Source organism: Muscardinus avellanarius, assembly GCF_963383645.1.
Source record: "Muscardinus avellanarius genome assembly, chromosome: 18".
NCBI classification, from domain to species: domain Eukaryota; kingdom Metazoa; phylum Chordata; class Mammalia; order Rodentia; family Gliridae; genus Muscardinus; species Muscardinus avellanarius.
The window spans coordinates 31,908,665-31,935,124 of record NC_137804.1 but is presented as its reverse complement, the minus strand read 5'-3'; the positions used below and the strand labels follow the sequence as shown (position 1 = coordinate 31,935,124).

The 26,460-nt window shown below is 36.7% G+C and overlaps 1 protein-coding gene across 1 annotated transcript in view; it reads left to right on the top strand.

Annotated features, from left to right (window-relative positions):
* CFAP20DC (CFAP20 domain containing) overlaps positions 1–26,460 on the top strand; it is a gene marked incomplete at both ends in the record, with an annotated part of 331,976 nt that overhangs the window by 233,395 nt on the left and 72,121 nt on the right. The window contains one exon of the mRNA XM_080715044.1: positions 21,775–21,978. Coding sequence (XP_080571170.1) covers positions 21,775–21,978 — 204 coding nt within the window. The remainder of the gene's footprint in view (positions 1–21,774; positions 21,979–26,460) is intronic.

The following is a 26,460-nucleotide window of genomic DNA, read 5'->3' as shown; positions in this document are numbered from 1 at the left end:
GGATCATGGTTCATAGACAGCCTCAGCTACTTAATAAGGCCCTTCACAACTCAGTAAGACCCAGTTTAAAAAATAAAAAGACTAAAAAAATAGGGCCAGTGCCACAAAAAAAATGTCCAACTTTGGTAATAACTGAATGTTGTTGTTTTTTATTTCAGTGACTAGAGGTGGAGGGGTGAAAAAATAGCTTACTGAAAGTGAATGTTAAAATAGACATTGTCAGACACCAAATAATGTTTTGGTTTTGGGGTGGTTGGGTTTTTTGTTGTTGTTGTTTTGTTTTGTTTTGTTTTTGTAGTACTGGGGATGGGACCCAGGAGCATTCTACCTCCAAGATTCACCCCCAGCCCTATTTTTTATTCTTTATTTTGAAACGGGGTCTCACTGAGTTGCAAAGGGCCTCACTAAGTAGCTGAGGCTGTCTGCAAACTGCGATCCTCCTGACTCAACCTCCCAAATGCTGGGATTACAAGAATGCACCATCATGCCCAACTCTAAATAATGTTTTTAAAAGTAGCCTATAATGAGATTTTTTTCTGTTCCAAGTTTATCATTTAACACTAATTTATTATATATAAATATTCTAAATGAATCAAATTGGAAGAATCTATCATAAGCACGTGCAGTTATCAAATATTTATTCATTTAAATATATTACTATATAGCAAAATTCACTGCATAAAAATGTATCTTTAGAGCATAAAATAGCACCATGTATTTGTTTTCATGGCCATTGATTATATATATGTGTATATATATATATATATTTCCTCCTTTCTCAGATCTTAACATTGTAAAGTTTTTGCTGGGTATGGTAGTGCACGCTTGTAATCCTAGCATTTGGGAGGCTGAGACAGGAGGATCAGAGTTCACAGACAGCCTCAGATACTACTTAGTGAGGCCTTTTGCAACTCAGTGAGACCCTGTTTCAAAATAAAGAATAAAAAATAGGGCCAGTAGTGTAGCTCGGAAGTAGAATGCCTCTGGGTTCTATCCCCAGTACTGGAAAAAAAAAAATTGTAAGATTTGCTTTCCTATGGATAATCACACTTGTAAAACTCTTCTAGCTTTCACTTTCACCTTTCCAAGCAAAAATATTTAAGAGAAAGGTCATATTTTATAGAAAAAAAAATATATGCTATAATAGAAATTTTTCATATAAGAAAATACTTCATAAAACATGTTTCATTGCCTATTGCTCCTAAATAGTAAAATTGCCTGGGAATAGTGGCACACACCTGTAATCCCAATACTTGGGAGGCTATGACAGGAAGATTGTAGGTTTGAGGCCAATAGCAGAAGCTTAGCAAAGACCTAAGTAATTTAGTGAGACCCTGTTTCAAAATAAAATAAAATAAAATAAGGCTGGGAGTATAGCTCAGGGGTAGAATGCCCCTGGGTTCATCCTCAGTACCACAAAAAAATAAAAGGAGCTGGGGGTATAGCTCTGGGTGGAGCACCCCTGAGTTCAATCCTTAATACCAAGAGAGAGAAAGAGGGAAAGGAAGAGGGAGAGGAAGAAGAAGGAAAATATGAACTTATTATGAAATTTTACTCATTATTTTATTCACCACAAGTTTTTGCTTAAATTGATTTACACTTTATACCCTAATGTAGGGTACCCACAATATCTAAGGCTTTCCAATCCCAGGAACTAGTTCTTGATGGTTAATTAAGTTAACATTGGAGAGTGTGCTGGGGAAGGCTGCAAGGGGTACAAGGACGGGGAAAATAAAAAGTGCCCCCACAAAAGACCTCCCAGGTTCATGAGTTGGAAGAATTAATATTGTTACAATGTTCATATGTCCCAAAGCAATCTACAGATTCAGTGAAACCCTCATCAAAATACCAATGATATTTCTCACCAAACTAAAGAAAACACTCTCAACATTTATATGGAAGCACAAAGGATCCTAAATAGCCAAAGCAATCTTGATCAGAAAGAGCAAAGCTGGAGGTATCCAAATTCCTGATCTCAAGACATACTGCAGAACCTTACTAACCCAAACAGCATGGTGCTTACTTAAAAACAGACACATAAACCAGTGGAAAAGAATAGAGAATCAGAAGAAAAACTCACACACCTACAGCCAATTCGTTCCTAACAAAGGTTCAGTGCATGCTTATAATCCCAGCATTTGGGAGGCTGAGACAGGATTGCGGTTCGAGGTAGTACCCTCAGCTACTTAGTGAGGCCCTTTGCAACTCAGTGAGACCCTGTTTCAAAATAAAGAATGAAAAATAGGACTGGGCGTGTGGAACAACTGGGGAAATTGGATATTCACAAACAGAAGATTCAAATTTGGCTCCTCTCACCCTATACAAAAATCAACTTAAAATAGATTTTTTAAAAAGCCTTAATGTTAAACCTGAAACTTAGAGGAAAATTTTTGGAAAATACTTCAGAATATTAGTACAAGTATCTCTCAATCCAATCAACAACCAAGATTAACCACCACAAATGAAATTTTTGCCTACACCACACCTTTCTCTCCCAGGAATAAGGTGAAAATCTCCTCTCAGAAAATTCCAGATCCCCTTTTCAAAGCAAAGGACCTAAAAGCCCATCGAGTGCCAACTTCAATTCACAAAAGCCTCAATAGAAGAAAACTCAGGGAACAAAGTGAAGAGTGACCCCTGAAATTTATATCAGCAACTTTCCTATGGTTTACACAGGTGGACAGTACTTTCTGCCCCATTCTGTTCCTTTCTGCTCTGCACACTTTTTCAGCAGTATCTGTTGTCATTTAGGTGATCAGTGATGTATTTTCTCTGCTATTCTGATATGCTTCAGTTCAGTAACAATAGTTGTTAAAGAATATATTGTGCATCCAAAGAATAATGGAATGCCTCGTGTTTTTAATGAGAAAGGTAATTATATAGTTTTCATCATCTGTTATTTTTATTTCCCAGTTGCTTTCCATAATTTTAGTTATCACTGCCTGAAAATTATAAATGAAGTTCTTAGTCTTGAGCCAAAAGCTTGCCAGTAAAATTGACAGATTTTTCAATAACAATCCACATTAGGAGTCATAAAAACATCATTATTCTATTCACTTTTTAGTCTCTCTGCAGTAGTTCTTCCAAATAATAAATGATGGGAGAGAAAGTTAACAGTAAAGTAGTATCATCATCTACATTCTTGGGCTAGCTTGATGGCTGTATTCACATCCCTCAGAATGATTTTTTTTCTTTCTGTTTTAGTACTCTTCTGTCTTCATTTCCTCATAAGCCACACTTAGAAACTAGGGAACAAATAAGACTATGCTGAACAATTGACATACTTCATTTTTAAATACATTAAATATGTTCTGTAGGGGTCATGTCCCAAGTATTCTGTATATGCATAACAGAAGCTTTGGCTCAATTATCATCTAAGCAATTTAGAGTAAATTCATTGATACCTATCAGAAAATAGAAATATAGGCCATTATCATCAACAAAATAGAAGTAGCTAATATTTTCTGAACATTGACATTTACTGTGCCAACCCCTTTTCTGTTAAGTATTTTTTTTTAATCCTTGCAAAGACTGAGAGATAAGTACTCGCATCATGACCATTTTTCAGATGTAGAATTTCGGTTTAGAAGGGTTAGGCAGTTTGTTAAAAAGCGATAGCTGCTTAGTTGAGGTGCATCTTCAACACAAATTGTCAGACTCTGGAACTACTATCAGTATGCACAAAGGTATCACTCCCAGTTGTGCCCAAACTCAGTGTCAAAACTCAGACTGATATAACTCAAATATCTCCAATTCCCCACATGAGCACTACAATCTATTGCTCACATTTGTAAATGGGGCCATCTTGGTTCAATAGAATATGAGATTATCAAAGACCTAAGGCATTTCAGAATTGTAGTTACAACAGGAATGAAATGTTCTTCCAAAGATACCTTAAAAAAAAAAAACTCATGCTTATGGTGAAAAGGTTCTAATTATCAGAGTTCTCTGCACTTGGTATTCGTAACTAAGACTCCATGAAACAAGTTGTGTGCTTACTCACTCCAAAAATGCAATTTTTCCAGTTCCCATAAACCCATAGCATGACTTTGTTTTTTGTTTTTTTGTTTTGTTTTGTTTTGTTTTGTTTTTGGTTGTACTGGGGGTGGAACCCAGAGGCTTTCTACCTCCGGGCTATACTCCCAGAACTTTTTTATATTTTATTTGGAAACAGGGTCTCACTAAGTAGCTGAAAGCCTCACTAAGTAGCTGAGGCTGGCTTTGAACCTGTGCGATCCTTCTGTCTCAGCCTCCCAAGTGTGGGGATTACAAGGGTGCGCCACCATGTCCAGCTACCATAACATGACTTTTTAAAATATATCAGTCAAAATTTTAAAAAGGGTTTGAAAAATAAAATATATTTAACTAGTCTATTGAGATTGTTTTCACATAACATAGAATTCATCCTTTTAAAATACATAATTCAGCTGGGCGTGGTGGCGCATGCTTGTAATCCCAACATTTGGGAGGCTGAGCCTGGAGGATTGTGGTTCGCGGACAGCCCCAGCTACTTACTGAGGCCCTCTGCAACTCAGGTGACCCTGTTTCAAAACAAAGAATAAAAAATTGGGCAGGGGGTGTAGCTTGGAGGTCAAATGCCTCTGGGTTCCATCCCCAGACCTGCAAAATAAATAAATACATAAATACATAAATAAAATAAAATATACAATTCAGCCAGGCATAGTGGCTCATGCCTGTAATCCCAGTACCTGGGAGGCTGTGACAGGAGAATGGCGGATTCGAAGCCAAGCCTCAGCAACTTAGCGAGGCCTTCAGCAACTTATTTAGGCCCTGTTTTAAAATAAGAATAGGGCTGGGGTGCACCTCATAGGTAAAATGCCCTAGGTTCAATCTAGTACCACCAAAAATGGGGATGAGAGCCAGGGGTATAGCATGAAGGTAGTAGAATGCCCCTGGTTTTAATCTTTAGTACAGTAAATAAGTAAGTAGTAGTAGTAGTAATAGTAGTAGTAGTAGTAGTAGTAGTGATAATAATAATAATAATAAATACAATTCACTGTGGTTTAGTATAGTCACACAAAGTGTGCAGGCATCATTATTTCGAATTTAAGATTATCATCACTCCATAAGAAACCCAATACCAAGTAGCAGTCACTCCCCATTGTTCCTCTCCCCAAACTCTTACCCAACCAGTGATCTGCCTATTTTGGACATTTCATATGAACAGAATCATAAAGTATGTGGCCCTATGTGTTTGACTTTTTTACTTATCATATTTCAAGGTCCATATATATTGTAGGATTTTATCATTTTTATGCCTGAATTCAGTGTGCAGACATGCCATATTTCTTTATTAATTTATCAGTTGTTGGATATTTGGATTTCTTCTACATTCTGTCTTTTATAAACGAGGCTACTATGGACATTCATGAGCAAGTTTTCACATGTAAAAACTTGTTTTCAGCACTCTTGGATAAATACCTAGGAGTGGAATTGCCAAGTCATTTGGAACTGTATGTTTCACTTGTGAAGAATTGCCAAACTGCTTTTCAAAGTAGCTGCACCATTTTGCATTCCTGTGAGCAATTTATGAGGGTTCCAATTTCTCAAATCCTAATTGGCACCTCTTTTTGTCTGCCTTTTGTATTTGATCCATTCTAATGGATAGGAAGTGGTATATCACTGTAGCTTTTTTGTGCTTTTATTGGTGTGTTATAGTTTCATATCATAATGTAAATCATGTTGACAGTTTATATATGCACAAAGCATTTGGTGCCTCCACTGCCTCCCTCCTCCCACCTTCCCCATACAGAGTACTGAGATTGACATTGGTATTTTTAGATATATGTACACATAGCCAATGGTAGTAATTCCTTTAATGAACCTCACTCTTCTCCATCCCCTTCCCTTAGACCACCTCCCTGGCTCCACAGGGGTTTCTTCTCCATTTTCTAGAGTCCCTCTGGTATCTCCATTACTCCCTAGCTTCTGCGTATTAGATAATACATATGGCCCTTTACTTTCTGTGACTGGCTAATCTCATTTAACATAATGTTCTCCAGGTCCTTCCATTTTCTTGCAAATAATATAATTTTGTTTGCATTTATTGCTGAATATAATTATATTGTGTGAATATCTCATAATTTTGTAATCCACTCATCAATTTGGCTATTATGATTATGTGACTATGAATGTGGATATTCCTATATTACTGTAGTTCTCTAGTTTCAACCCCTTCACAAAGATACATAAGAGTGGTATAGCTGGATCATATGATGGATCCATTCCCAGTTTTCTGAGGAATCTCCACATTGATCTCCATAGCAGCTGAACTAGTTTGCAATTCTACCAACAGTATAAAAGAGTTCTAGTTTTTCCACATCTTCACCAACATTATTTTTTTTACTTTTTGATGATTGTCATTCTGATTATCTCAATGTAGTTTTGATTTGAAACTCCTTGATTCCTAATAATATTGAGCATTTTTTATGTATTTATTGACCATTTGTATTTCTTCTTTTGTGAAGTGCCTATTCAATTCAGTTGCCCATTTCTTGATTGGGTTACTTATTTTGCTAGTGTAAAGTCTTTTAAGTTCTTTGTGTATTTTAGATATTAGTCCTCTATCAGAAGGATAACTGGCAAAGATCTCCCATTCTGTAGGGTTTCTCTTTATACTCTTGATAGTTTTCTTTGATGAGCAGAAACTTTTTAATTTAATGCCCTCTAATTTATTAATTCTTGTTTTAATTTCCTGAACTTTGAAGTTTCTACTTTTGCCTGTATGTTGGAGTGTTGGACCTATGTCCTCCTCTAATAGCTTCAAAGTCTCTGGTCTAGCCATGCACATAGAAAATGACATCAAAAAAATTGTACATCATGACCAAGTTGATTTCATCCCAGAAATACAAGACTGGTCCAACATATGCAAATGGATACATGTAATCTAGCACATAAATAGAACTAAGGACAAAAGTCACACTCAATAGATGCTGAAAAAGCATTTGACAAAATCCAATACCCATTCATGTTAAAAAAAAAAACACATGCAGAAAATCAGAATAGAATGAATGTACTTCAATATCATTAAGGCAATATAAGCCAACATCACATTTAATGAGGGAAAACCTCAGGAATTCCCTTTAAAATCAAGAACAAGACAAGGATACCCGCTATCACTACTCTTTCAGTATAGTCCTCGAGAATCTTGCCAGAACAATAAGACAAGTGAAAGACATCATAGTAATTCAATAGGAAAAGAAGACTTAAAATTAGCTCTGTTTGCAAATGGCATGATCCTATATTTAAAAGACCCAAAAGGCCACTAAAAATTGATTTTAAAATTATTTAATAAAGTAGTGGGATACAAAAATCAACCTTAAAAAGAATCAGTAACTTTTCTATATGCCAACCATGAACCACTGAGAAAGAAATCCAGAAAAAAAATTCACTCACAGTAACCTCAAAAACAATAAAAATACTTAGGAATAAACCTAACCAAGGTGGTAAAAGACCTCTACAATAAAAATTATAAAACACTAAAGAAAGAAATTGAAGAAGACCTTAGAAGATGAAAAGATCCCCCTTGCTCTTGGATAGGCAGAATAAGTATTATCAAAATAGCCATTCTAGTCAGGCGTGGTGGCGCACACTTGTAATCCCAGCACGTGGGAGGCTGAGACAGGAGGATCATACAGGTTCAAAGCCAGCCTCAGATACTTAGTGAGGCTCTCAGCAACTTATTGAGATGCTGTTTCCAAATAAAATATAAAATATGTCTGGGAGTGTAGTTCAGGGGTAGAAACCCCCTGGGTTCCATCCCCGGTACCACAAAAAAGAAAAGGCCATTCTACCAAAAGTTATCTACAGAGTTAATGCAATCCCTACCAAAATACCAATGTCATTCTTCACAGACCAAGAAAAATGAGTCATAAATATCATATGGAGCCGGGCGTGGTGGCGCACGCTTGTAATCCCCGCGCTTGGGAGGCAGAGACAGGAGGATCGCGCAGGTTCGAAGCTAGCCGCGCGCGCTGGCTTAGGAGACCCTGTTTCCAAATAAAAAAATGTAAAAATAGGTCTGGGAGTGTAGCCCGGAGATAGAAGGGCTTCCAGGAACCCCAGTACCACCAAAAAAAAAAATATATATATATATATATCATATGGAGAAACAAAAGACCCAGCAATAAAAGTCATGAAAGAGACATCACAATTTCTGACTTCAAATTATACAAAAGAGCTATAGTAATAAAAAAAAAAAAGCGTGGAATTGGCACAAAAACAGACTGACATTAATAAAACAGAAACAAATCCACACACTTATAGCCAATTGACTTTCATTAAAGGTGCTGGACATGTACATTAAAGAAAAGACAGCCTTTTCAACAATTGATGTTGGAAAAACTGGTTATCCATTTGTAGAAAAATGGAACTAAATTCTAACCCCTCACCCTGCACAGGAGTCAACTCAAAATGGATCAAATGCAAATACTTTTGATTTGCATTTCTCTAATGACTAATAATGCTAGACATCATTTCTTGTGCTTATTGGCCATTTGTATCTCTCTTTTAGAGAAGTACTTATTCAGATCCTTTGCCTAGTTTTTACTTAGATTGTCTTTTTTTTTTTTTTTTTTTTTTTTTTTTTTTTTTTTTTTTTTTGGTGGTGGTTCTGGGGTTCCTGGAAGCCCTTCTACCTCTGGGCTACACTCCCAGACCTATTTTTATATTTTTTTATTTGGAAACAGGGTCTCTTAAGCCAGCGTGGCTGGCTTCGAACCTGCACGATCCTCCTGTCTCTGCCTCCCAAGTGTGGGGATTACAAGCATGCACCACTACACCCAGCTATTAGATTGTCTTTTTATTGTGCAACTAAAAGATCTTAATTTTGTTTGAATAAAAGTGCCTTATCAGATATATGATTTGCAAATATTCTTTTTCAGTCTCTGGGTTATCTTACTTACCATATCCTTTGAGGCACAAACATTTTTTCACTTTGGTGAAGTCAAGTTCATATATTTTTCTTCTGCTGTACATTTGGTATGATATCTATAAAAACTGCCTAATTCAGGAACACAAGATTTACCATTAAGTTTTCCCCTAACACATTTATGGTTATCACTCTTAAATTTGGTTTTGTGATTCATGTTGAGTTAATTTGTATGAAGAGTGTGAAGTAGGAATTGACTTCACTGATGATTTTTGTCATGGATATCCAGATATCCCAGCACTACTTAAAAAAAAAGAAACTGTTCTTTCCCCCATTGAATTGGTCATACATGTAAGAATTTGTTTTGTTTTGTTCCATTTTTATGGTTTCTCAATTCAATTCTTTTGATCTGTTCTTTTTTTATTGGTATTGTCAGAACCACACTTTCTTGATTGCTAAAGCTCCATAATAACCTTTGATATCAGGAAATATGGATTCAACTTCACTATGCCTTTTCCTTATTGTTTTTGCTCTGCTAGGTTCTTTGAATTCTCATATGAATTTGAAGATCATCTTGTCAATTTCTGAGGAGGGGGGGAAGCAGGTATAAATGTCCTACAAATGTTCATGTATTGAAGAAGGTCTTTAGGGCATTGGGAGGAAGCCCTTGAAGGAGATTGGAACAGTGGCCCCTTACTCTTTCTCCTTCTGCTTCTTGGCCCATGATGTACATGGTTTTCCTGAAGTTGCCACTTCGCACCCCACCAGAGACCCAAAGTAATGGGTCTTCCCAGTCTTGGACCAGAACCTCCAAAACTTTGAGCTAAATAAACCATTTCTGCCTCTATGAAAAGACAGGAATGCAATCTGGAAGTTTTATAGGTCACTTTCTCATAGATGTTAGTTTGTGAGTTTTGCTTTTCCTTTCATGCTCTCTGTTACTTAGAATTCTTTGTGTTGTGGCTTTTTTAATAAAATAAAACACTAGATAAATTTTTAAAAATTAAAAACCTTTTCTTCATGTAAGTTATCTCAGATATTTCATTTGTAGTGATGGAAAGCTAACATAAAATTACATCAAATCTGTAAATCAATTTGAGGAATATTATCATCTTAGCAATATTAAACTTTCCAATTCATAGTATGTATTTTTATTTTCTAAAGTAATTTTAAGATTTCTTTCAGCAGTGCTTTGGATTTTCACTGTACAAATCTTGAACCTCTTTTGTTAAATTCCTAAATATTTTACTTTTTAAGTGCTATTGTGAATAGAATTGTTTCCTTAATTCCATTTTTTCTTAAGATCATTGGCAGTATATAGAAATGCAGTTGATTTTTATATGTTGATTTTGTATCTTGCAACTCTAGTGAACTTACTATTTTTATAGATTTCTTATGATTTTCTATACAAAGGATTGTATCAATACAAAGAGAGATAGTTTCACTTCTTCCTTCCCAATCTGAATGCCCTTTATCTCTTTTTGTTGCCTTACCTCTTCCAAAACTCAATCTTATTTGTAGTGGAAAACTTTATCTTATATTTTCAAGAGAGTCAATACTTAATGCTTTGACTCTCATAGTCTCTATACTGAACTCTTTACACAGACACGATGCATTTAGTCAGGCCTAGAAGGATACTATTAGCATGATTCAGGATATGTACCTGGTGCAAGAAGAATTTTCAAGAATTATCCCCAAAATTCAACTAATATTAATATGAATGCAGGTATGAAATTATCTGTTTGCTGACACCCTTGTTCATGTATTTGGAGCACTACATGTTGGGGATCTCTACCACCTAAGCTGGGCCTTTTAAAATAAAGGGCCTTCTAGCCAGGCATAGTGGTACATGCCTGTAATCCCAGTACTTGGGAGGCTGAGATAGGAGGATCACAGGTTCAAGACCAGCCTCAGTAACAGTGACACTCTCAGCAAACTAGCAAGACCCTGTTTCAAAACAAAAAATTGAAAAGGGCTGGAAGTGTAGCTCTGATGTAGAGCTGGGCTCAATCCCCAGTACCATAAAAGAGAATAATAAAACAATTATAATGAAAGGCCTCCAGGTGATGGTACACAGCTGTTTTGACTCTCCAGGATAAGAGCATCTGCCCCTCTACTAGGCACCTACCAGGTCAGATATCCTCCTTGGTGTTAGGGATTACATCTCTTAATTCTCTTGTTAGGGACTAATATCTGTCTGGAGATGGATGGTAAACAAGTAAACAAAACTGTTATAAACTGTTAGACCCTTATTATAGTTTATAACTATAATATAGTTTATAACTATAATATAGTTTATAACTATAATAAGGGTATGGGAAGAAAGAAATAGGGTTGTGTGATAGCAGAAGAGATTTGTAGAAGAGAATGGTAGATACTTTAGTTATCTGAACAGGTGATATTGAGATCTAAAGTTTAAGAAGAATCCAGACCTGCAAAGAATCTGAAATCATGTTTTAGGAAATGTTAAATGCAAAGCTCTTGAAATGGTGTCTTTGAGGAAGAAAGGAGGAACCATGTAAATGGGATATATGAATCAGGGGAAAGTAGAAGAGGATGACGTAACAGAGGTGAACAAGATTTAGATCATGGAAGGCCAGGAGGCCATAGTGAGGAGGGTGGACTTTATCCTAAGTACAATGGCAAGTTTGGGAAGGATTTTAAGTATAGCAGAGATATGGTCTGATTTATATTCAAAAAGTTGGCTTTGACTGTGTCAAAAATAGATCCAGTAGGCAGGAATGGAAGCAGGAATGTAACGAGGCATTGCACTGACAGTTCAGAGGATAGATGAAGACAAGTGGTTGATGACTGAAATATTTGAGATGTGGGACTGATAGAGTACAGGGAGAGGAAAAGGTCAAATGAAGGATGACTCTTAGGTTTGGAATTTGAGTAACTGGGCAGAAAGTGATGACATTCACTGAACTATGAAGACAATAGGAGGGACTTAGCCAACAACTTAGACATCAAAGTACTGCAATCAGAGAGTATAAGCAGGCATCCTATGGAAAAATCTGTGCTCTCACAGATGACTGACAGTGGGAGTTCATGGCAGAGGAAAAGTAAAGGTACGTACAAAAGGAAGTAATGATAACCACTTTCTAATCCCCTGAACCAAAAGAATACTAGAAACTCTTAAGGAAGACTTAGTGAAATTGATTTGCTAACTGCTTTGTAAACTTCTGTACTAGTATTGGGAAGAGGTTTTAAAATTTATTAATGTATCAGTATTGGGAAATATTTCCAATTTTAAAAATATATCTTCTTTACTAAGAAAGCCAGGGCTAGCTAACAGGAAGAAGGGGACTTGTAATTTACATTTTAAAGGAAAGAAGGCTGGAGCCAGGAAAGAAAGTTTCTTTACAAGTTTACACATCTTGGGGGATGAAACAAAAGGTATAGGCCTGTGTTTGGAGACAGGATGGCTCTCCCTCCTGCCCCAAATCTGGAGACAGCAGAACCAGGGTTGGAGATAAGGGGTAGCATATCTCTAGATCAAAGGACTTGCCTAGGACTTGGGCGGGATAAAAACACTCAGTAAACTGGAGTTCTTTGGCATTTTCATTCAAATTGCCCCCCCCCCCGTGTCCGCTCTGGCACAGGACTGTAACTATCTCTATATTTCTACCTTTTTAATAAACTTCTTTAAATCTTCAGCAACTGTCCAAGCCATGAATATTTATTCTTAGCTTAGGACAAGAATCCACGGTTTTTCTGTTTGTCTGTTTGTGTGGTGAGGGTGGGGGGGATTACTTCTCACACACACACACCACGCACATTTCACTTCTACATTGAAATGTTTTAGTCATATTTAATAGATTTCTCTACTATTTCAAATATTTTTAATTAAGAAGGAAGCATAGCCCTCTGGGTAATATTGCAGCCATGTAGATAGCTGGTAATTAAACTCTTCTACACATCTAACTGCATTCAAACAATTATGAGTTTTGAAAGCTACAAATATCATTACATGCATCTTTAAACAAAAAGACTTCATAGGCTTCATTGCTCAAGAAAAAGTTGGAGCTTATTAACTTTTATTGCCACTTTGAGCTTTAACATATTTTGATGTGTTAAGCACACACAGATTTTGGTGTATCTGTCAGTGCTATATTACCATAAAACTGTTTTACATTCTAAAACAGCTTAAACTTACTTAAAGTTATCATCTCCCCTCTCCAGAAACTTCAGTTTGCTTACCTCTACTATTCCCCTTTCTATAAACAGTCTGAATAACTGCTTTTCTCCTGGTTCTTAATATTTTAAACTACCATTTCTTGAATGTTGACTATACTTGTCCTGTATCCAAGGTCACTTGTTGCCTTAAGGACAGTGTATCTGTGAATATAATATGATACCTATTAAGCTTGATTTTCATAAATTTCTTCCAGTGTATAATTAATTATTAAACTCAGGGATTACCTTGAGCTGAGAAGATAGGTTCTAGAAAATTAAAAACTGAAGCTGGGTGTGGTGGCATATGCTTGTAATCCCAGCACTTGGGAGTCTGAGAAAGGAGGATCACACAGGTTTGAAGCCAGCCTCAGCTACATAGTGAGGCTCTCAGAAACTTAGTGAGACACTGTTTCCAAATAAAGTATAAAATAGGTCTGGAAGTATAGTCCGGAGGTAGAAAGGCCCATGGGTTCCACCCCCAGTACCACAGAAAAAAAGAAAATTAAAAACATTTTCAGCTCACTTTATGACTAATAAGCAGAGCTTGCCTATATTTTTAGAGAATTGTTCCCTAAAATTAGCAAGCTGACTATCAAGGCAAAATATATGAAAGTATATTCTACTTAGGTCATGGATTATAAGGGTATTCTGTAAAATGTCACACATTAGGATAAAAATCTTTTAAAAACTTCTTTCATACCTACCCATCCCAAAAAGATAGGCACATATATCATAATTGAAAACTATCTCTTTACAAGGAATGTTCTCACCATTGAGTTAAATTACCAAGAAATTCTCTACCTGAGACATTTTTAAAGGATTAATGTGTAAGGATAATAAAGTGTGACTTGAGCCAAGGGTATCAAATGTCTCCAAGTAACATACTTGAAAGGTTTGTGACACATATTTAGCAATATTTGGTCTGGTTATACCTAGGTCCATGTAACTACCATTGATATAAAATACCATCTAGTGTTTTTTTTTAATTTATTGGTGCACTATAGTTCCACATCATAATATGGATCATGTTGACAATGGCATATATTCACACAGTACTTGGTGCCCCCCCCACTTCCCCTTTTTCCTTTCTCTCAACACTGAGTGTCCAAGTTAACAATGTTATATTCACATGTATACACATAATCGAATGTAGCTTTTCCATTGATTAACCTCAGCCTTCTTCCTCCCCTACCCTTTCTTTCTGTCTTTGCTGAGGTTTCTCCTCCATTATCGGGAGTCCCTCTGGTATCCCTAATACTCCCTAGCTTGAACCTATTAGAAAAACATATGTTCCTTCTCTTTCTGTGCTTAGCTGATCTCACTTAACATAGTGTTACCCAGGTCTTTCCATCTTCTTGCAAATTACATGATTTTGTTCATCTTTATTGCTGAGTAGAATTCTATTGTGTATATTTCTCAAAATTTTGCAAACCATTCATCTGTTGATGGAGAGCTAGGTTGGTTTCATATTTTGGCTGTTGCGAATTGTGCTGCTATGAACATGGGTATGCATATGTTACTATAGTTCTCTGATTTCAACCCCTTTGAAAAGATACCCAGGAGTGGTATAGCTGGATCATAGGGTGGATCCATTCCCAGTTTTCTAAGGAATCTCCACACTGATCTCCATAGTGGCTAAACTAGATTGCACTCCAACCAAAGTGTAAAAGAGTTCCTATTTCCCCATACCCTCGCCAGCATTTGTTGTTATTTGACTTCTTTATGCTTGCCACTTTGATTGGAGTTAGATGGAATCACAGTGCAGTTTTGATTTGCATCTTCCACATAGCTAATAATGTTGAACATTTTTTCATGTATCTATTGGCAATTTGTATCTCTTCGTTTGTAAAGTGTCTATTCAATTCAGTTGCCTATCTTTTTCTTTTCTTTCCTTTCTTTCTTTCTTTCTTTTTTTTTTTTTTTTTGTGGCACTGAGGATGGATCCCAGGGGCATTCTACCTCTGAACTACACCCCCCTAGTTCTTTTTTTTTTTGCAGGTCTGGGGATGAAACCCAGGGTCATTCAACCTCTGAGCTACACCCCCTGCCCTGTTTTTTATTCTTTATTTTGAAATAGGGTCTCACTAAGTTACGAAACCCCTAGTCCTATTTTTATTTTTTATTTTGAAACAGGGTCTCACTGAGTTGCAGAGGGCCTCACTTAGTAGTAGCTAAGGCTATCCTCGAACCGCAATCCTCCATCTCAACCTCCCAAATGTTGGTATTACAAGCATGCACCAGCCTGCTTATTTCTTAATTGGGTTATTTGTTTTGCTAGTGTAGTCTTTTGAGCTCTTTGTATATTTTGGATATGAGCCTTCTATCAGAGTGGTAGCTGGTAAAGATCTTTCATTCTGTAGGCTTTCTCTAGATTCTTGATGGTTTCCTTTGATGCGTAGAAACTTTTTAGTTTGATACCATCCCATTTGTTAATTCTTGTTTTAATTTTCTGTGCTTTGGAGGTCTTGTTGAGGAAGTTACTACCTGTGACTATATGTTGGAGTGTTGAACCTATGCCCTACTCTAATAGCTTCACAGTCTCTGGTATGACTTCCAGGTCTTTGATCCTTCTCAATTTGTATCTTTTCCCCAGAGATAGGAGTTTTCTTTTTAATCATTACCAAGGCTTTGTGTGACTACAATATATGCTACAATATGTACAACCACTTATTATTGCCCTCACTGGCCTGCTAATTTGTAAGGCCTATGAAAGCAAGGACCATACCTTAACTGTCTATGTCATTTCACTGACTTGGGCCACTAAAATCAGCTGAAGAAAGATCAATAAAAGTGAACGACTTGCATGAGTTTCCTGGTAGTCTGAGCACTGCTGAATTGTGTGGCCTTCTGTCCAGTGCCTTGTTCCTAGAACAAATCAGAGTGATAATGTGTCTCTTCTTTCCTGCAAGGATATTTTGAGACAAGATTGAGTTATGCACAACATTTTGAGCCTTTCAGAGTTAGAGTTACACAAGGCACACTACCTCCCAGCAGTTGCATAATTTAGTTAGTTGATATCTTTGCTGGAGTCCATTTTAATGTGGAGACTTTATTGCAAGCCTCCTTTCTGGTGACTTTTGAAATGGCTTAAGAAATTTCAAATCAAAACCTTCTTGGAGAACTAGCCCCCAATTGCTCTCTACTCATGACCCTGGAGGACACTCCTATCTTCTCTATGCTCATTTTTTACTGACTCTTCTGGGATGTTGTCAGGATACATATTTAATGTTGTATGAAATAAAATCATGGAATATAGAGTTCTAGGCATATTTAGCATGTACATTGCTTGCCATGGAATAGGATCATGGTTAATATTTGTGGAATAAATTAATGATTCAATCTGTCCACTTCCACCACCACAAATTACTGCAATATCCCAGGTGGCTATTCCTATAGCCTCTACTTCAATACTGCCAGTGTTTGAGAGAGCTCTTCTGAAGGCCACTTATTCTATTGTCAACAAACTTAATTGCTACCAAATCCCACTTCAGACTTTTATGAGGCTCTCTATAATTCTATTGGACAGTTAGTCAATTATGTGCTGTATTCCCCAGGAATCCTGATCATATCACTGGTGTGATGTTGATTACAGTATATTAGAATTTATCTTATATAGTACCTGCTATGTCTCTCTTTCTAAATCATGAGGACAGAAGTGTGTCTTCTTTATAGTGTTCCCAGCTCCTATTATAGTATATAATGGATGAAAGATTGGACAAGGGAGCAGAGAAAATAAGAGGAAAGAATAACAATAACAGAGAGTACATGTATTGATTGCCAACTCAGTGGTCTCTTAAGAAGGATGTGTTTCATCCAAGAAGGTATGTACAAAGACAGATTGCCAGATTCAGGAAGAAAACATTAAAACTATCTCCGTTTATTTTTTTCATCTCAGCCATTTTAATTTTTATTTGTTTTTATGTATGTTTATATTATACTATTTTAATATAGTTATTCATGAGTTTTATTTATATATAATTAGACGATTCATGTGTTAGTCAATATTCTGTTACTAAAAGTAATTCCTAAGATAATCCATTTATAAAGAGAAAAGTTTATTTAGCCCCAGAGTTTTGGAAGTTTCAGTCATGATTCAGCCCCTTGCTTTGGGCCTGAGGTGAGACAGAACATATATTGCAGCAGCATATGGTGAAACCATTCACCTCATGGCCAGGATGTTAAAGAGAAAGAGACAAATGATTCCACCATCTCTTTCAAGAATATGCCTGAATGACCTAAGACTTCCTACTAGCCCCTACCTAAGGTTTCACCACCTCTGAATTAATACCATGGGTTGGGGGCCAAGTCTGTAACACATAAGTCTTTGGGAATACAAATCCAAACTAGAGAATTTTCTGATAAAGTTTCAAATCATGAGTTTATATACCCATGTATATCTATTTTAGGTACTATGCTAAGTATACATTATTTGATTACTTGATCAAAATTTCTGTAAAGTAGACTATCATCTCCATTTTACCCATGGAGAAACTGAGGCACAGAGAGAGTAAGTAATTTCTCAATCACATACAGCTGGGAAACAGTAGAAGGAGGGCCCAGACTGTCTGACCCAATAAATGGCACATCCTCTTTCATTTTTCTGTCCTAACACCTAGAGCTTTTCTTTAGATACAATACAGACTTGTGGGTTAATTACACAAATTGAATGGCTGAATCAGTCATACTAAGTACATATTAAATATTTCTTCTTACAAAAAGAACTGTCAAAATTAAAATAAAATGCCATTTTTCATTGTAAAAGCATGCACTGGCAGTGACAAGCCAAACTACATACCTGTGTGACATGCTAGAATATTTAGTTCCATTTCTTGACAGAAAAATTAAGTGAAGAACAACATCACTTGTTCACTCTCTCACTTAAAGCCAAGCAGTTGACATTTCTCGCTGTCATATCTGATTACCAAACTCTTTTATTCACATATAATTCGTATACCATGAAATTCACCCTTTTAAAGTAGAAAACTCAGGAGCTTTTAGTATATTCTTTAATCTTTGTCATGATCTACTTTCAGAAATTTTTCATTGTCCCAAAAAGAAGCTATATCCCCCTTAACAGTCACTTTTCATTCCCCTTATCCCCAGCTCCTGGCATCTACTAATCTACTTTCTGTCTCTATTTGTTTTCCTATTCTGGATTTTTATATAAATAAAATCATACAATATGTGGCCTTCTGTATTTGGCTTCTTTCACTTAGCATAATATTTTTAAGGTTCATCTGGGTTATAGCATGGATCAGTCCTTTATTTCTCTTTATGGATAAATTATATGTCATATGGATAATCAGAACTTCATCAAATATAGACATTTGGTTGTTTTCACTTTTTGATTACTAGGAACAATACTATCATGAACAGTCATGTACAAATCTGTGTGTGAACATAGATTTTTCAGCACTCTTGGTATATGCCTAGGAATGAATTGCTAGGTCCAATGGTAACTCAGTGTTTAACATTCTGAGAAACTGTCACATTTTTTCTAAAGCAATTAAGCTATCTTACATTCCCACCCAACAATATGTGGAGTCCCAATTTCTCATGTGCTTGCCAACACTTATTATTGTCTTTTTTAAACAATTTTTAATTGAACATAAATAATTTACATTTAAACTATATTTGGTGCCCTCTCCCCCCGACCCCCGTTTTCCCTTCCCCCCTCCCACCAATTATTATAACCATCCTAGTAGTCATAAAGGGTATCTTACTATGTTTTTGAGTAGTATTTTCCTAATGATAATGTTTATCATGTTTTTAATTATTTACTGTCCCCTCAACTACTTGTTTTGAATTTAAAATATCTATTCCCAGGAGGTTAGTGTGTTTTCATTGGAATAAAAATTTTGTTGTTTTTATGGTATTTTTTTTCTCAAGAACTCTCTCAAAGCAAAATTAAATACTCATGAATCTTCCTAAAGCCTCTCATGGTGCCAAGCTGCTGGAGCCATGAACATAAGGACTTAACAGAGTTTTCACTGGCGACTTTCCATAAAATCTCCACATCACATTATTAGATTTCAAGCTTTTTAAAACCTCAAATTATTATGATGGTAATGCTTTACTAAAAAGCATTTAATGTCATAGGCTCTCCAGGAATGATTTTCAAAATTATACATTCTTTTTATATCTCTATGAGGCAAAAAAAAAAGCAGTAGCTAACTCAAAGGGTCAGCAAAGAAAATGAATGTAGAAATCTGAATACCTAAAACTTCTAATGTGTCTTAAAAAATATCTTTTGAAAATTTCAAAATTGCTTTTAAGGTATATGCCAGTCCTGGATGTAAAACACTGATCATATGTTGATACAGATATTTTACAATGTTGAAATGAATGTTTGTTCTCGAATTTGGTTTAGACCAGAAATAAAGAAAATAAAAAGGTTTAAGGTTTTCATATACCAGTTTTTGCCCTATACATTAAAATAATATCTATATTACCCTCCAGAGATTCATAGTAGTGTTCTTAGGGTTGATTATACATTTATAGTAGAGCCCACATCAATGTAGATGTTTATTATAGCTGCGAGGCCTTTCTGGCTTTCAGAGTAGTATACATGCTCCCATCTTGCATTCAAATTGTATTTGACAGCTCTTAACAGTGGTCATAATCAGTGTGTGTGTGTGTGTGTGTGTGTGTGTGTGTGTGTGTGTGTATGTGTGTGTGCACTTGGCAGGCACACACTGAGGACTGGATCCAGGGCTTAACATGCTAGGCAATGCTCTACCACTGAGCTATACTAGCCATCACTCTCAACCTCACTGTAATTTGAATATATTTGGCCTTAATGTTCAATGATACTGAAATTTATCAATTCCCTTCTGAATTTGGCCTTTTTATAGAAAGTGATTTTTTTCTCTTAAAAAAAAAACTACTATGAAATTTTATCTGAGTAAGCCACAAATACTGGTTGAGCACCAAATATGGGAAACAGAACAGGAGGAGTAAGGTAGGCACGTTGCTTACCTATGCCGAGCTCATAGCCTGCCCACCTATGTACTCTAAAACAAGCACAGAATTACAATTGTGCTAAATGCTAAAAATGAAAGTTTTTGTTGTTTTGTTCTTTGTTTCTTTGGTTCAGGGTATTTAACCCAGGAGCAGTCTACCTCTGGGCTACACCCCCAGTCCTATTAATTAATTTATTAATTTATTAATTTATTTATTTATTTATTGAAGGTCTGAGGATGGAACCCAGGGGCATTCTACCTCTGAGCTACACCCCCTGCCCTATTTTTTATTCTTTATTTTGAAACAGGGTCTCACTAACTTGCAGAGGGCCTCCTAAGTAGCTGAGGTTGGCCATGAACAAGTGATCCTCAGGTCTCAGCCTCCAGAATGCTGGGATTACAAGCATGTGCCACCACGCCCGGCTCCTATTTTATTTTTTATTATGAAATAGAATCTCACTAAATTGAGGAAGGCCTCACTTAGTAGCTGAAGCTGACCAGGAACCAGTGATCCTCATAGCTCAGCCTCCCAAGTACTGGGATTACAAGAATAAACCACCATGCCCAGCTGGAAGTGTTTGAACTCTATGAGAGCACACAGTAGAAGAGTTGATCCACTTGTCATTGGCTGAAAAGCTTTCCTGAAATGCAAATCACAGCTAGGTGTGGTGGTACGTGCTTGTAATTCCAGTACTTGGGAGGCTGAGACAGGAGAATTTAAGATCTCAGGTTTGCATCCAACCTCAGCTTCTTAGTGAGGCCCTCCATAACTTAGGGAGACTCAGTTTCAAAAATAAAGAATAAAATATAGGGCTGGGGTGTAGCTTGGAAGTAGAATGCCCCTGGGTTCAATCCCTATATCCCAACAAAGAAATGCAAATCAAAACTATGCTGAGATTCCATCTAACTCCAGTTAGAATGGCAATCATCAAGAATACAAACAATAATAAATGGAGAGGAAGGTAGGAAAATGAAATAGAATAGCTGATGAAGGAAACAGCCCAGACAATCCTATGTATATTTGTGTAGTTATCAATACCAATTTCAATATTATGAAGAGGGAGGGAGCCAGGATCCAGAGGGAAATGTGCTAGGTGCTATGTGCATGTATGTTTCTATTACACCAAACCTCAATATAATGTATGGCTACAACTCACCAATAAAAGTATATTTTTTAAAAAAAGCCAGCCGTGGTGGCACATGCTTGTAATCCCGGCACTTTGGAGGCTAAGACAGGAGGATCACACAGGTTCAAAGCCAGCCTCAGCTACTTAGTGAGGCTCTCAGAAACTTAGTGAGACCCTGTTTTCAAATAAAGTATAAAATAGGTCTGGGAGTATAGCCTGGAGGTAGAAAAGGCCCTGGGTTCCACCCCCCAGTACCACAAAAAAGAAAGAAAGAAATAAAAGGCTTCCTTGAGGAAGGAATACATCATTTGGGACATAAGGGATGCCTAGAAGTTAGCCAGATAGGCAGAAGGGACTAGCATGCACACAGTAACTAAGACAGATAGATTCTGATGCTTTTGAAGATGTCAATCAAGGACAGTGTGGCTGGCATGTGGGTTCAAAAGGATAAGTGGCAGCAGGTGGGGTAGGCACCTCATGAAGGTGTACTAAGTATCTAGACCTCACTTGTTGGAAACCATTACAGGGGCTAAGGCTGTGGAGTAGCATTTGTCAGTAGCATAAAATTAAGAACATGCAAGTGAGCCTTTGCTCTGACTTTCTCCCTCTTGGTCAGGAATACAACTGGAGAAACTACCAACCCAGCCAAATGAGTGAATCTGAGCTACAGATGCTGGCCAGCCTGCGGCGGCAACAAAATGAAGACTTGGAGGACGTGGGGGCTCCCCCAGGCCTGAGTGCCTCCCAGGTGGACAACTGTAATGTCAGCATAAGTACCAGCAGCGATGACACAACCACCTGGAACTCCTGCCTGCCACCTGTGAGTCCTGTGCTTTGCATTCATATCACTGCCTGAAAAGGGAGTGTGCTTCTTATTATCTGAGAAAACTGGAACCAGAGTATTTCCCCATGAGAAATATTCAGAGATCATTCTGAAATAGTGTTTTATTGTTTATTGTTTTGTTTTGTTTTTTGTGGTACTGAGGGTAGAACCCAGGGGCATTTCTACCTCCAGGCTATACTCTTAAGACCTATTTTTTATACTTTATTTGGAAACAGGGTCTCACTAAGTTCCTGAGAGCCTCACTAAGTAGCTGAGAATGGCTTCAAACCTTTGCAATCCTCCTGTCGTAGCCTCCCAAGTGCTGGAATTAAAAGCGTGCGCCACCATGCCTGGCTGAAATAGTGTTTTAGAGCTGGGCAGAAATCAGGAGATACCTTTGCATTTTCTTAAATTGTCTTTTTACCCTCAGAAGATGTTGTATATCACAATCTACTGTCTTGGTCTGTTTTGTTCTGCTATAACAATTTATGAGACTGGGTAGTTTATAAACATTTTTTTTCAGAAGCTGCTTTTATTAATACTCTTTAAACCAATGTTCTGTGCAGCAAGAAATATATTTGGAACCATAATTTCCTTCAATGCAATCTTTTATAATTGTATTCCCTAGTTAAAAGCCTGTGGGCTCTCCCTCCTTAAACAAATCTAAATCAAAATTCTTAACTCTTCATGCAGTAGATTGATGATTACATTACTGGTCCCACATTTTTATGCTCCCGGTATTCAGGTCCCTTGGCATTCCCTCCTGTAATGACTCTAAATTTGGCCATGTGTCAAGGGCTAAGCCCCCCACCCCCCAAAACCTGTGTTGAAGTCTGAGTTCCTGGTGCCTCACAATGTGTCTGTATTTATTTATTTATTTATTTATTTATTTATTTATTTATTTTCAATTGAAAGTAAATGTTATACATTTAATCTGTATTTGGTGCCCTCTCCCCCCCCTCATTTCCCTTCCCCCCTCCCAATACTTAATACCCAGGCTAACCTTGCTATATTCGTACTTTTACACCTATTTGGAAATAGCCACTCATCAATCAAGTTCAGCCTCCTTCCTCTCTTAGTTTTCCATTCAAACTTTGCTGAGATTTCCCTTCCATTATCTGGAGTCCCTCTGGTATTCCCAATGCTCACTCGTTTGGGCATATTAGAGGAAACATATGTCTGTTCTCTTTCTGTGTTTGGCTGATCTCACTTAACATAATGCTTTCCAGCCCTTTCCATCTTCTTACGAATGACGTGATTTTGTTCTTCTTTATAGCTGAATAGAATTCCATTGTGTGTGTTTCCCATAACTTTGCAAACCATTCATCTGTTGATGGGGGCCTAGGTTGTTTCCAACTTTTAGCTATTACAAATTGTGCTGCTATGAACCTAGGTATGCATATGTTGCTGTAGTTCTCTGTTTTCAACCCCTTTGGAAAAATACCGAGGAGTGGTAAAGCTGGATCGTACGGTGGATCTATTCCCAGTTTTCTAAGGAATCTCCACACAGATCTCCATAGTGGCTGAACTAGTTTGCACTCCCACCAATAATGTAAAAGAGTTCCTCTTTCCCCACATCCTCACTAGCATTTATTGTTTGATTTCTTTATGCTTGCCAATCTGACTGGGGTTAGATGGAATCTCAGTGTAGTTTTGATTTGCATCTCCCTGATGGCCAGTGATAAAGAACATCTTTTCATGAATCTATTGGCCATTTGTATCTCTTCTTTTATAAAGTGTCTATTCAATTCGATTTCCCATTTCTTGATTGGGTTGTTTGTTTTGCTAGTGCAGAGTCTTTTGAGCTCTTTGTATATTCTGGATATTAGCCCCCTATCAGAATGGTGGCTGGTAAAGATCTTCTCCCATTCTGTAGGCTTCCTCTTTAGGTTTTTGATGGTTTCCTTTGATGAGAAGAAGCTTTTTAGTTTGATGCTATCCCACTTGTTGATTCTTGCTTTAATTTCCTGAGCTTTGGAGGTTTTGTTGAGAAAGTTACTGCCTGTGCCAATATGTTGTAGTGATGAGCCTATGTTCTCCTCTAATAACTTCACAGTCTCTGGTCTGATTTCTAAATCTTTGATCCATCTCGAGTTGATTCCTGTGCATGGGGAAATATAGGGGTTTAGTTCCATCTTTCTACAAATGGATAGCCAGTTCTCCCAGCACCATTTGTTGAAAAGGCTGTCTTTTCTCCAGCATATGAGTTTGGCCCCTTTGTCAAAGATTAATTGACTGTAGGTGTGTGGATTTGTTTCTGTATCTTCTATTCTGTTCCACTGGTCAGTGTACCTGTTATTGTGCCATTCCCATGTTGTTTTTACTACTACTGATCTATAGTATAGTTTGAAGTCAGGGATTGTGATGCCTCCTGTGTGATTCTTGTTGCTGAGAATTGCTTTGACTATTCTGGGTCTTTTCTTTCTCCATATAAAGTTCGTGATTACTTTTTTTAGGTCTGTGAAGAATGTAGTTGGTATTTTAATGAGCATTGCATTGAATCTATAAATCATTTTTGGCAGAATGGCCATTTTGATATTTATTCTGCCTATCCATGAGCACGGGAGGTCTTTCCATCTTCCAAGGTGTTCTTCAATTTCTTTCTTTAATGTTTTATAGTTTTTGTTGTAGAGGTCTTTTACATCTTTGGTTAGGTTTATTCCTAGGTATTTTATTGGTTTTGAGGTTATAGTGAATGGAATTGTTTTATTTCTTTCATTGTGGATTCATAGTTGGTATAAAGAAAAGCCTCTGATTTCTTTAGGTTGATTTTGTATCCTGCAACTTTGCTGAATTTGTTAATTAACTCCAGAAGTCTTTTGATTGAGTTCTTAGGGTCTTCTAGGTAAAGAATCATGTCATCTGCAAATAAGGATAATTTTAATTCCTCTCTTCCTATGTGGATTCCTTTGATTTCCTTCTCTTGTCTTACTGCTGTGGCAAGACTCTCAAGGACTATATTGAAGAGGAGTGGTGATAGTGGACATCCTTGTCTTGTTCCTATTTTTCGGGGAAATTCTTGAAGTTTTTCCCCATTTAATATGATGTTGGCAGTGGGCTTATTGTAGATTGCCTTAATAATGTTGAAAAATGTTCCTTCTATTTCAATTCTCTGCAGTGTTTTTATCATAAATGGATGTTGAATTTTATCAAATGCTTTTTCAGTGTCTATTGAGATGATCATGTGCTTTTTGTTTTTGATTCTGTTTATATGATGAATTACATGGATTTATTTTCGTATATTGAACCAGCCTTGCATCCCTGGGATGAACCCTACCTGGTCATGGTGTATGATTTTCTTGATGTGGTTTGAATGCGTATGGCTAGTCTTTTGTTTAGAATTTTTGCATCTATGTTCATTAAGGATATTGGTCTGTAGTTTTCCTTTCTTGAGGTATCTTTATTTGGTTTGGGGATTAATGTGATACTGGCCTCATAGAAGGAATTTGGGAGAGTTCCATCTCTTTCAATTTCCTGGAATAAGTTATGAAGTATTGGTATTAGTTCTTTAGAATTCAGTTCAGGAATTAGTTCTGTAGAATTCAGCTGGAAACCCATCTGGGCCTGGACTTTTCTTTGGTGGAAGAATTTTTATTGCCATTTCTATTTCATTGTTTGCTATTGGTTGGTTTAGGCTTGCTATGTCCTCTTGGTTCAGTTTAGGTAGGTTAACTGTGTTTAGGAATCTATCGATTTCTTCCATGTTTTCTTGTCTATTGGAGTATAAATTTTTAAAGTAGTTTCTGATAATCCTTTGAATTTCTTCACTATCTGTAGTGATGTCTCCTTTTTCATTTCTGATTTTAGTAATTTGCATTGATTCTCTTTTTCTTTTGGTTAGGTTGGCCAGGCGTTTATCAATTCTATTAACCTTTTCAAAGAACCAGATTTTTGTTTTGTTGATTCTTTGAATTGTTTTTTGTTGTTGTTGTTGTTGTTGTTGTTGTTGTTGTTGTTCTCTATTTCATTTATTTCTGCTCAAATATTAATAATTGTCTGTCTTCTGATGGCTTTGGGGTTGGACTGTTGCAATCTTTCTAGGTCCTTGAGTTGTGCCAATAGGGTCTGAACTTGGTGATTCTGAGTCCTTCTTATGTGGGCACTCAATGCAGTAAACTTTCCTCTTAATACTGCCTTCATAGTGTCCCATAGATTTTGGTAAGTTGTGTCTCTGTTTTCATTTATTTCCAAAATTTCTTTATTTCTTCCCTAATTTCTGCTCTTACCCATTCATCATTCAATAGTGTATCATTCAATCTCCACATATTTGTATAGTTTCTTTTGAGTTTCCTGTTGTTGATTTCTACTTTTATTCTACTTTTATAATGGTCTGAAAAGATGCAAGGTATTATATTACATCTTTTTAATTTGTTGGTGCTTTCTTTGTGTACCAGGATGTCATCTATTTTTGAGAAGGTTTCATGGGCTGATGAGAAGAATGTGTATTCTGTAGTATCTGGATGAAATGTTCTGTATATG